At 31.1% G+C, this 12416-nt stretch overlaps 1 protein-coding gene across 1 annotated transcript; it reads left to right on the top strand.

Annotated features, from left to right (window-relative positions):
- The first annotated feature begins 1298 nt into the window (after positions 1-1298).
- On the top strand, positions 1299-4694 carry LOC123271866 (uncharacterized protein DDB_G0275275-like). The gene is made up of 3 exons (XM_044738391.1): positions 1299-2770; positions 2965-3248; positions 3797-4694. The coding sequence occupies exons 1-3, from the start codon at positions 2029-2031 to the stop codon at positions 3983-3985; spliced, it is 1215 nt and encodes a 404-aa protein (XP_044594326.1). The 5' UTR covers positions 1299-2028; the 3' UTR covers positions 3986-4694.
- The last annotated feature ends 7722 nt before the right edge of the window (positions 4695-12416 follow it).

The raw sequence follows: 12416 nt of genomic DNA on the forward strand, positions 1-12416 counted from the left end.
TTGAGAAGATTCTAATTTTTGGATCTCCCGGTGAAAAATTTTTTAGACAATCTTTTTTAGAACTATCTCACGCAATTCCAAGCAATAGCACGAAAAAAAACATTCGTAATTTTTTTGCACTCTCTTTCTTGGTTTAGGGATTCAGGAAAATATTTCAAGTTGAATGATCTTGTAGACCTGAAGATCTTACTTTCTAAATTAAATATCTCACAAGCCCACCAAATGATTTTGAAGAAATTGACGGCCTCTGACACAGTTTTCTGAGCATTGATAGTTAAATTATGACATCAAAAATTATCCGAGAATAAATTTCGAAGTTATTTGAAAAAGACATTCTTTTAGAATGGTTAGTTTACACAGAAAAAATTTTCACTTGAGCTAAGAAAATATTTTTCTTCCTAATTATTTCCTTGAGCGAAAAAAAAATTTTCTTTTTGACACAAGAAATTTCACTTATTCCAACAAAATTAACTCTCCTGTTTTAAGAAATATGTATCTTGATCCAAGGAAATTTATTTAAGTCAAGAAAATCTTCTTGTTTTGAGAAAATTCAGCCTCTTGCTCTAAAAAATTAAATATAAAGATTAGGGTGTTTCAAAAAAAGACGAATTTTTTTTTTTTTCTTTTGGTGTCTAAAAATTGATAGTATACCTAAAAACAAAAATTTTGGCGCCCATGTGAGCTCTTAATATCAATAGTAAGATTTGCCTGTATCCATTTCTTTATTTTCCATTTAAATAACACGGGAAAAATTTTTTTTAATTTTTTAATTTTTATTACTTTGGAACGGTTCATCGTAACAACAATCTGAAAAATGATATTAGTAGGAAATTTTACGCTCTACAAAAAACGTTTGAAGACCAAAGTTCCTCAGATTAACGGCTTCAAAGATATCCGCGGTCAAAGATAACACTAATAAAAAATTTCAAATATTTTCCAATAAAATTACAAAAAAAATATCACATGCTATATTTTTATTATTTTTTATGTTAAAGTACTTCAATTCCGTTAACCTGAGACTGTAAACTTTTTTACTAATTAATTCAATACTTAACTCACGAAATGCACTAATATATAAATATAAACGTTAAAAATGTCACATAAATGATTTTTGGTCTTTCTTATAACAAATTTATTTTATATTTTATAAAATTTATAAATTTTTGTAAGAGGAAAATGTAAAGTTCCTTATTACACAAACTCACCAAACACTCATCATTGCATATTATTCAAAATAATATGAAAATTCTGTAAATACGTTAAATCAATTAAATCTACTATAAAAACTTGATCAAATGTTTTTTATTTGAAAAATATCAACAGAGCTTTATTTAGCTCTGTCGGTACAGAGTATTATACTCATTTAATTTGAGTGTTGTAGCTAATAAGCTCTGTGTTGGTAAGCCTGGTTGTTCGGTACTAACTTCATTTAGTTGCTTTGCTCTCAACGCTTTACTATATCTTCTCGTCATTGTCTTTGTTCATTGATACTGACTGTTTTTTCAATCCGTTATATTATTAATTTAATTAGTTAAAATATATTAGTTATAAATTTTGTGACCATAATGGTGAAAACAGTGTACTTGATTGGTGATGTGTTAAGTGAATTAGTTGGAAAAAAATCACCCTCTCTGAAAGAGGTTATGTCGCTTTTATTTTATTATCTTGATACGAAAAATTTTTCAGTTAAAGAAAGTATATCAATCACTATCGACAAAGTTTTTGAAATTTGGTGTGCGGCACAAATCCCGACAAGAGAGAAAAGATCTGCTTTTTTGAAACTAATCTCAAATCACAATCGATGGAAGAATTTACAAAAAAACCGTAAAATGAAAAAGTCAAAGTCTCAAAAAAAAAAAGGAATCCGTTTTTCAGGATGAATTAAATAAACTATTTGATGTAGCTCATGCGGATGTTTTAAATATACTGGACAAAGAAAAAAGATTATTTTATTTGGGACAAAAATCTTCCAGTCGACGTGGTTTTATTTCATATAATTCTCAACCAATTTTAGAAGATGTCGAAGACATGGATGTTGATATCAGCAATTATGATAATAATAACAATAATAGTGATAATAATAGTGAAGAGAACATTGATAGCAATGATAAAAACTATAATAATAATGGTAATGATAGTAATAATAATGTCGGAGAGTTTGATAACGACAATGTCAACTATTATTGTGCAGTTGAGACTGATGATGTTGCTAATCATAAAATATCAAGTCATCCATCTCAATTATCCCAGAAATCTTTGGAAAGTAATACTTCTCGTATAATCTCTGATTATGAAGATGAAATGCCAAAACAACAAGTTCCAAAAATTGATATAATGACACCAGAACTTGCTGCGGCTTTGGATAGAGCTAACGTGACTAGTAGGATGGCGACTTACATTATTGCTGCTTTATTATCTTGCTTGAACATTGATTGTGCAAGCGTAAACTTTAGTCATGTGACTATTCACCGAGCAAGGGAAAAATTCCGGAAAGAAGCGGCGTTAAATCTGAAGACTAATCTGGAAACTGACAATTATGTACTACATTTTGATGGAAAACTGTTATCAGATATTACAGGTACAGAACAAGTTGACCGGCTTCCGATTATTTTATCATCATCAGGGAAATTTCAACTGTTAGGAGTTCCTAAACTAGAATCTGGGACTGGACAAAACCAAGCTTCAGCTATTATTAAAACAGTAAAACAATGGGATATTAATACTGACAACATCAAAGCATTGTGTTCTGATACTACGGCGTCAAATACGGGTAAATAATTTATTAATAAAAAAAATATAACATGGTTGATTACCGTAATGTTTAAATGCTAAATCAAATCAGATTTTTAGTATTAACCATTAATTTCAAGTTATGAGTTATTTTTTTTTTCAAATTGAAAAGATTTCTCCGTACTACTCTAAAAAATCGATACTTCACTAGCAATTCTCATTTTATTTTTTCAGGAATCAGAAATGGTGCGTGTGTATTAGTAGAAAAGGCTCTTAGTAGAAAACTGTTGTACTTGCCATGCCGACACCATATTTTTGAAATTGTTCTTCGAAGTGCATTTGAAGTATACTGGCCTGCTTCGTCTGGCCCAAACGTTCCAATTTATCAGAGATTTAAAAAGAAGTGGGATGAAATTGACCAATCAAACTTTACGGCTGGTATTTATGACAAAAAAGTTTTGGAAGTAATAACACCAATCAAAGATGAGATTTTGAAATTCGTTAATAATCAAATAGAAGTAAAATTTTTTAATCCAGCGCTGAAGAATTATTAACTGATGTTAAAGTGGAAAAGAAAAATGTATAAAGTTCAGTATAATTGAGGAGCTGATTTTCAAAAGGGTATCTTTTCATATTTTAAAATACCAGTTTTCTGAACTTTTAAATACTAATTACTTTGAGAATTATGAACATTTATAAATGAAAATCGAATTGCAGCTTCATAACCGATTGCACTTTATAGCTAAATTAAAAAGTTCAATACAAATATTTATAATTGAAGATAACTAGTTTTTGTCTCGATTAATCAAAAATCAAAAGATACCCTTTTGAAAATAAGCTCCTCAATTATCAATTTTACTCTGATTAATTAACTTGCCGTCGTGATTAAAAATATTGAAAATCAGTTTCACATGACTGTTATACTTTCAATCATCTTTAACGATTAAAATTGCGTTTGTAAAATATTTTACAACTTTTACCTCACATCAGTTAATAATAATTAGTCTTCTCAACTTTGAAATTGCGATTTAATCAATTTCATTTTGACTTATAACTTTTTTTGTAGATGGATCATTGTCGAGACGATTACCGTGAACTTCTGGAATTATCATTAATATTTTTGGGTACTACTACCACAAATATTACATTTAAGCATCCTGGAGCGGTCCATCATGCAAGGTGGATGGCTAAAGCAATATATAGTTTAAAAATTTTTTATTCAGAAATGAATTTCATCTTACTAAATCGGAAATAGATGGATTACGAGAACTTTGTTTATTTATCATAATATTCTATTTAAAAGCTTGGTTCACTGCGCCGTGTGCTATAACAGCACCTAATAATGATTTAACTTTGATTAAAGAATTAATTTCATATGAAAGATTTAATAATAGTCTTTCACAGACATGCTCACAAAAATTAGCCGATCACTTGTGGTATTTAAACAACGAGCTGTCTGTTTTATCTCTCTTTGATAAAAATGTTTCAGTTGGAACAAAAAAAGAATAGTTCATGCTCTTAAAAACTGTAAAGCCAATGAAACTACAACAAATCGCTTTATAATAGATAAGAAAAATTTAGAGTCATTATTAAATAAAGATCTTAGTCAATTTATGTCTATGAGATCGATTAATATATTTGAATCGTTTGATTTGTCGTATGAGTTCATTGATGAGGATGTTACTTTGTGGCCTCAGAATCCGAATTTCTTAGAAAACTTGGAGTATTTCGGGAAACTTCAAGTTGTGAATGATGTAGCAGAACGCAGCGTGGCATTGAGAGAGCAGTATAATCGATGCTTAACGAAAGATGAAGAACAGCTTCAATATTTGTTGCAAGTAGTGACAGAACATAGAAAACAATATCCTAATTGCAATAAAAGTAATTTTATAAAACTGTAATATTTTCAAGTTGAAAAATTGTTGTAACAAGTTGTAAATATAGTTTTTTGTTATAAAGAATTAATTGTTCAATTAAATTTCTTAATATTTAGTAAAAAAAAAAAATAAATTTGTTATAAAAGAGACCAAAAAATCATTTATAAGATATTTTTAACGTTTATATTTATATATTAGTGCATTTCGTGAGTTAAGTATTGAATTAATTAGTAAAAAAAAAAGTTTACAGTCTCAGGTTAACGGAATTGAAGTAATTTAACATAAAAAATAATAAAAATATAGCATATGATATTTTTTTTTGTAGTTTTATTGGAAAATATTATAAATTTTTTATTAGTGTTATCTTTGACCGCGGATATCTTTGAAGCCGTTAATCTGAGGAACTTTGGTCTTCAGACGTTTTTTGTAGAGCGTAAAATTTCCTACAAATATCATTTTTCAGATTGTTGTTACGATGAACCGTTCCAAAGTAATAAAAATTAAAAAATTAAAAAAAATTTTTCCCGTGTTATTTAAATGGAAAATAAAGAAATGGATACAGGCAAATCTTACTATTGATATTAAGAGCTCACATGGGCGCCAAAATTTTTGTTTTTAGGTATACTATCAATTTTTAGACACCAAAAGAAAAAAAAAAATTCGTCTTTTTTTGAAACACCCTAATAAAGATAGAAGTAAATTTTCATTAATATTTTTATTGATTAACATATCAAATGGGAAGATCAAATAATGTTGAATCATTTTTTTTCATTCAATATGTATAATTGCACGCTAAAATAATATAAAATGGGTATCAAATATTCAAGAGAAAAATTTTCTCAAGGTGAGAAAATTTTTTTCTTAGCTGAAGTAGGTGGCACTGCTTCCCTAAAGTATCTAAAAATCTTGATCAAATGTAAAAATTTATTGCATCAAGTATTTATGATAATTTGAATTAAGAAAAAATTACTTCCACCAAGAATAGAATTTCAAGAAAAATTTTTATTTCGGGCAACACAAATTCAGTCTTCCTTCAGGCACTTGAAAATTTTCTTGAGCCAAGAATTTTGTTCTCCAGTCAAGAAATTTTTCTTTCTGTGTAAGATTTTTCTTCGCCACATTAGAGGTTTACACTCACATACACACCCGCCGACAGATATCCTCGTAGGAATATTAAGAACTAGTTCCTAGGACCTTAAAAATGTGAAGATCAGATTAGAACTTAATTTTCGAAAACTGACATGGAACCAATGACTCCCCGATTTTTTTTTTTTTTTTAATCATTCATTTGTAAAGCGAGAACTCAAAAATTTAGAAAAAGTAATCGTAGATGTGAAAAAAAATTTTATTACGATGCACAATGACGATAAAAATTACTGTAAAAAAAGTTAAAAAAAAAAAATTTTTTTTTCTTTTAAATTGTAGGAAATGACGTTAAAATATATTTTAGGAAGCTGAAAGATCTTTTTGGAAAAAAAAATTATCTTACGAAATTTTAGGGGTACCCCATTTTGCCCCCCCCCCTCCCCTATAGGCATTGGATAAAATAAAATGAACTAAATTCAGAGAAGTCAGTAAAAAGACATTTGAATATTTATATTTATAAAAATATTGATAGTTATTAATATATAAATTCTTAAACAATAGACATCTATAAATATAGACTAGACAATTTAGAAACCCGTGATTTTAGACATCTGTAAATTTTTATTTATATTAATTCATAAATTCAAATAAAAATACAATTAAATATACAGAGTGTCCCAGAAGTAACGGACGCTATTGTAGCATCTGATAAACAAAATAATTCTGAGACGAAAAGTCCTTAGCCATTTTTTAATCAGACGCATAGATAATTAATTATTAATTAAAATAACGTCCTTCTATGTGTTAGAGAGAGAGCACTAGTTTCAAGTCAAGTGCGTTCCAACGAAGATGCTTGCACGTGTGAATGTGTAAGTAAATATGTGTGACTACGTTAGCTATAGAAACTAGTTAATCATACAGTTAGTTGTGTCTTTGTTTAGCACATACTTTACTGGATACTGGCGTTCTCTCTCTAACAAATAAAGAGACGTTATTTTGAATTAACAATTAATTATCTATGCGGTTAATTGAAAAATGGCTAAAGACTTTTCGTCTCAGAATTATTTTTTTCATCAGATACTACAATGGCGTCCGTGACTTTTGGGACACCCTGTATAATTGCTTGCAATTTACGAGCTAATAAAAAATTGAAACAGAATTTCTATAAGGCTCTAGAGCACTATACCACAACCCTTGAATGTTTACGGAGTCGGTTCTCCAGGAGGTTGCGGATTAGGCAGCGGCGGGATTCCCCGCGCTCCAAAAAAATAAAACCTAGACATTTTTAAAATAGCAAGCGTCATATTTATCAGAGTTAGCTATTCATGGAGGTTTACGGTCGGTTATCCAGGAGGTTGCGGATCAGGCAGCGGTGAGGTTCCCCGCGCTCCAAATAATAACCTAGACATTTTTAAAATAGTGAGTGTCGTATTTCTCCTAGTTAACTACTCATGGAGGTTTACGGAGTCGGTTCTCCAGGAGGTTGTGGATTAGGCTGCTGCGGGATTCTCCGCGCTCCAAATAAATAACCTAGACATTTTTAAAATAGTAAATGTCGTATTTATCAGAGTTAGCTACTCATAGAGGTTTACGGAGTCGGTTCTACAGGAGGTTGCGGATTAGGCAGTGGCGGGATTACCCGTACTCCGAAAAAATAATCTAAACATTTTTAAAATAGCAAGTGTCGTATTTATCAGAGTTAGCTATTCATGGAGGCTTACGGAGTCGTTCTCCAGGAGGTTGCGGATCAGGCAGCGGTGAGATTCCCCGCGCTCCGAATAATAACCTACTCTCTTAAAAGAAATCAGTGTAATTTCACTCGATTCACTGGTGAATCAGTGAAGTTCACTGGTTGAATCAGTGAACTAAATATCTGCGCGCATGCGCGCTTTTATGTCCACTGGTTAAATCAGTGGAAATCTACTGATTCACCAGTGAAATTGTCATTTTCTGTTGAATCTCACCGCTGCCTGATCCGCAACCTCCTGGAAAACGACTCCGTAAACCTCTATGAGTAGCTAACTCTGATAAATACGACACTTACTATTTTGAAAATGTCTAGGTTATTTATTTGGAGCGCGGGGAATCCCGCAGCAGTCTAATCCACAACCTCCTGGAAAACCGACTCCGTAAACCTCCATAAGTAGTTAACTAGGATAAATACGACACTCATTATTTTAAAAATGTCTAGGTTATTATTTGGAGCGCGAGACATCTCACAGCTGCTTGATCCGCAACCTCCTGGAGAACCGACTCCGTAAACCTCCATGAGTAGCTGACTCTGATAAATACGACACTTACTATTTTAAAATTGTCTAGGTTATTTATTTGGAGCGCGGAGAATCCCGCAGCAGCCTAATCCACAACCTCCTGGAGAACCGACTCCGTAAACCTCCATGAGTAGTTAACTAGGAGAAATACGACACTCACTATTTTAAAAATGTCTAGGTTATTATTTGGAGCGCGGGGAACCTCACCGCTGCCTGATCCGCAACCTCCTGGATAACCGACCGTAAACCTCCATGAATAGCTAACTCTGATAAATATGACACTTGCTATTTTAAAAATGTCTAGGTTTTATTTTTTTGGAGCGCGGGGAATCCCGCCACTGCCTAATCCGGAACCTCCTGGAGAACCGACTCCGTAAACATTCAAGGGTTGTGGTCTAGTGCTCTAGAGCCTTATAGACATTCTGTTTCAATTTTTTATTAGCTCTTAAATTGCAAGCAATTATATATTTAATTGTATTTTTATTTGAATTTATGAATTAATATAAATAAAAATTTACAGATGTCTAAAATCACGGGTTTCTAAATTGTCTAGTTTATATTTATAGATGTCTATGGTTTAAGAATTTATATATTAATAACTATCAATATTTTTATAAATATAAATTTTCAAATGTCTTTTTACTGACTTCTCTGAATTTAGTTCATTTTATTTTATCCAATGCCTATATTTATATTTGATAAATTTTAAGATTATCTAATTATATCGTTGTCTTTTTTTTTAATATTATAATTTTACTTTTATTTATTTTATAAAGTGTGTGATTATTTTAATTACTAATATTTTTAATTTCTATTTTAATCGTGATTGATATTTTGAGTTATTTATTTTCAGTGAATTATTTTTTCAATTTCGTTCAAATTGATGCTTATAAAGATTTTCCATTTATTGATTTTTTTATTTACAGATGTCGAAATTTTGATTTTTCTATTTTACCTTAAAATTTTTCAACCGGTACGAATCAATGACGCGCACTGTATATTATATATATATGTATATATGAAAAATATATCAAAATGCATGTGGGTACTCAAATGAAAGGTCATGATGAGTATAATATCGGGATGAGCTTAAATCTTTAAAAATGTCAATTTTCACAAGATACAAGGTCATTTCGTAATTATTGATATTTTTAAAGATACAAGCTCATCCCGATGCTACACTTATCAAGACTTTTCATTTGAGTACCCACATCAATTTTTCATATATTTATGTATATAGGAGAAGGGGGGGGGGGCAAAATGGGGTACTTAAGAAATCGTTATGATTTTAAGGACTGAAATACGCTGATTTTTCTCGTTTTCAGTCGTAATTGAAGGAAAATAATCAAATTCCAAGTTGCCGTAGAAAAAAAAAATTTTTTTTTTGCGGGCAAAATGGGGTATCCCCTGAAAAAGTGAAAAAAAAAATTCATCATCCGAAAATGAATTATCGTTAAACAATAACATTTTCTTATCGATAAGTCTACGAAAAAACCCAGAGAAAGAAACAAATCACCCAAAAAAGAGACATTGTTAGTTGAAGCAATATACTCCTAACAAAAATTGATGTAGCAAAAATAATTTTAAAACTCTGTAGTAATTTTTGACGGGTTTCGCTTGAGTAAAAATAATATCAAGATAAAAAAAAAAGTTCTGTTGAGAGAATTCTAGTTTTTGAATCTCCCGGTGAAAAATTTTTTAGACTCATAGTTCTCACGCAATTCAAAGTAATAACACGAAAAAAAAGATTCGTAATTTTTTTGCACTCTCTCTCTTGGTTTAGCTATTCAGGAAAATTTTTTCAAGTTGAATGATCTTGTAGGCCTGAAGATCTTACTTTTTAAATTAAATATCTCACAAGCGCACCAAATAATTTTGAAGAAATTGGCGGCTTCTGACTCAGTTTTCTGAGCATTGATAATTGAATTATGACATAAAAAATAATCCGAGAAGAAATTCGATGTTATTTTAAAAATACACTTTTTTAAAATAGTTAGTGTACGATTTCTCTTCAAAATATCACCCGATTTTGATGCGGTTTGCAGCAATCAACGTCGTTTTTTAAATTAAAAAGCAAATTAGATTTTGGAATTGATCGTTACATCTTTTTAAAATATGTTAAAAGAAAAAAGTTATTTTAAATTTATGAGGAAGTCTAAGTTTCGCTGAACCTTTTCGAATGACGCGAATGTCGTTCAAATCAGTGGAGTTGCTTAAAAGTTATGAGAGGTTTACACACACACACACACACACACACACACACACATACACACGCTGATAGAAATCCTCGTAGGAATATTAAGAACTACTTTCTAGGACCTTAAAAATTTGGAGATCAGATTAGAACTTGATTTTCGAAAACTGACATGGAATCAATGACTTCCCGATTTTTTTTTTTTTTAAATCATTTATTTGTAAAGTGAGAACTTAAAAAATTAGAAAAAGAAACCTTTGATGTGAAAAAAAATTTATTACGGTGCACAATGACGATAAAAATTACTGCACAGTAAAAAATTTTCGTCAATGTGTAAAGTGTAAAAATTTTTATGTAGAAAATTACACTCTAGTGTGTAGAATTTCACATTCTCATGTGTTGACTTAACACACTAGAATGTAGAATTAACATTAGTTTGTGTAAGAACAGTCAGTCACACAAATATTTGTGTTAAATTTGACGAAAATTTTTTTACTGTGTAAAAAAATTAGAAAAAAATTTTTTTTTTATTTTTTGATTAAAAAAATTTTTTTTCTCACCTCCAGGCGGAAAGCGTCAACTTTCGTCCCGCTGCGCTAAACGAAAATGCCGCTTTCCGCCTCCTTCGAGGAGAAAAATAGTATACACACCACAGGCAGTAAATAAGAAAGCCTCAGATCACATGTTTATTGACCTCGGCTTCGCCTCGGACAACAATTACATGTGATCTCAGACATTTTTTATTTTACTGCCCTAGATGTGTAATATACTATTTTCTTTGAAATTGTAGGAAATGACGTTAAAATATATTTTAGAAAGCTGAAAGAGCTTTTTGGAAAAAAAAATTTTCCTCACGAAATTTTGGGGGTACCCCATTTCGCACCCCTACCCCATTTTGCCCCCCCCCCTCCCCTAAATATTATATATGTATATATGAAAAATATATCAAAATGCATGTGGGTACTCAAATGAAAGGTCTTGATGAGTGTAACATCGGGATGAGCTTATATCTTTAAAAATGTCAATAGTTCACAAGATACAAGATCATTTCTTAATTATTGATATTTTTAAAGATATATATAAGCGAAATACCACTCACTGACTCACTCATCACGAGATCTCCGAAACTATACGCCCGATTGACTCGAAATTTAGCATAGTTACTCCAATTGTGATGTAGACGCTCACTGAGAACGGACTTCACGCCATTCCTAGCCAATATGGATTTTTCGTCTACCATCACATATGCTACTCCCCCCCCCCTCCCTCTCATTCTTCCCCTCCCCTTCCGTGCCCTATAATCTTCCCCCTTTCTTATCTCTCTCTCTCTTTTTTTTGGGAGGGGGGGGGAATATCATTTTAACCCTCCAATCTAAGAAACCATCAGTGGCACTCATCAATTATATAACTCAACCCCACCCTATCCCCCACAGCCACACACACTAATCAACCGTTTCCATGGTTACCGTTGGTATGGTCACCGTTGCCATGGTAACCGTTGCCATGGTTACTGCCATGGTTACCATAATAACTGTCAAAATAAATAAATTGTAATTATAAATTCGGTTGTCAACTAAATTCAGAGGAATGATAAGAATAAAAGTAGAAAGTTACTAAATACTAATGTTCTATACAATGTTAGGCAAACACATTTTGATTTCAAATTTTATCGATTGATTGTTGGGACAGTAGAAATTTGTAACCTTTCGTTACTTTTTTTTTTTTTTGTTTAAATGTTTGTTTATTCAAAAAAATAATACTTATCACATTATTAATACATGAGTGATTGGCTAAACAAACAGAATTTAAAAAAGCCATACAATTTTTGAGTAATGAAAATAAAAAAAATCATTTAAACAAGAAAAAACCGCAGTTTACGGTACGCACAAGTTTTGAGTCACTGTTTTTTTTTATATTAATCTGGTTCCGACATAATTGTTTTTGGTGCAGCCGAGGCTATAGTTCCACTCGTTCGTGAGATAAGAATTTTTTGATTTTATGGAAAAATAGAAAAAAAAACCATATCTTTACTCTGTACTTTAAGGACTTACAAACTAACTAAATAACTAATCACTATAAACTAAGGAATTATTTACAAATGGTACACTATTTACAGAGGCAATACACCTTGATTTGGTGTTTAATTGTGTCGCGGGTTGTTGAGTTCGAGTTGCCGATTTCTTAGTTTCTTCGTCTGGGGGGAGTTCGGATCTAGCCACCAAAACTTTTTGTCCAGCCGGTAAAAGTTGTTTTTGTCTG

This window comes from Cotesia glomerata, linkage group LG9 (assembly GCF_020080835.1).
Source record: "Cotesia glomerata isolate CgM1 linkage group LG9, MPM_Cglom_v2.3, whole genome shotgun sequence".
Taxonomy (NCBI): Eukaryota; Metazoa; Arthropoda; class Insecta; order Hymenoptera; family Braconidae; genus Cotesia; species Cotesia glomerata.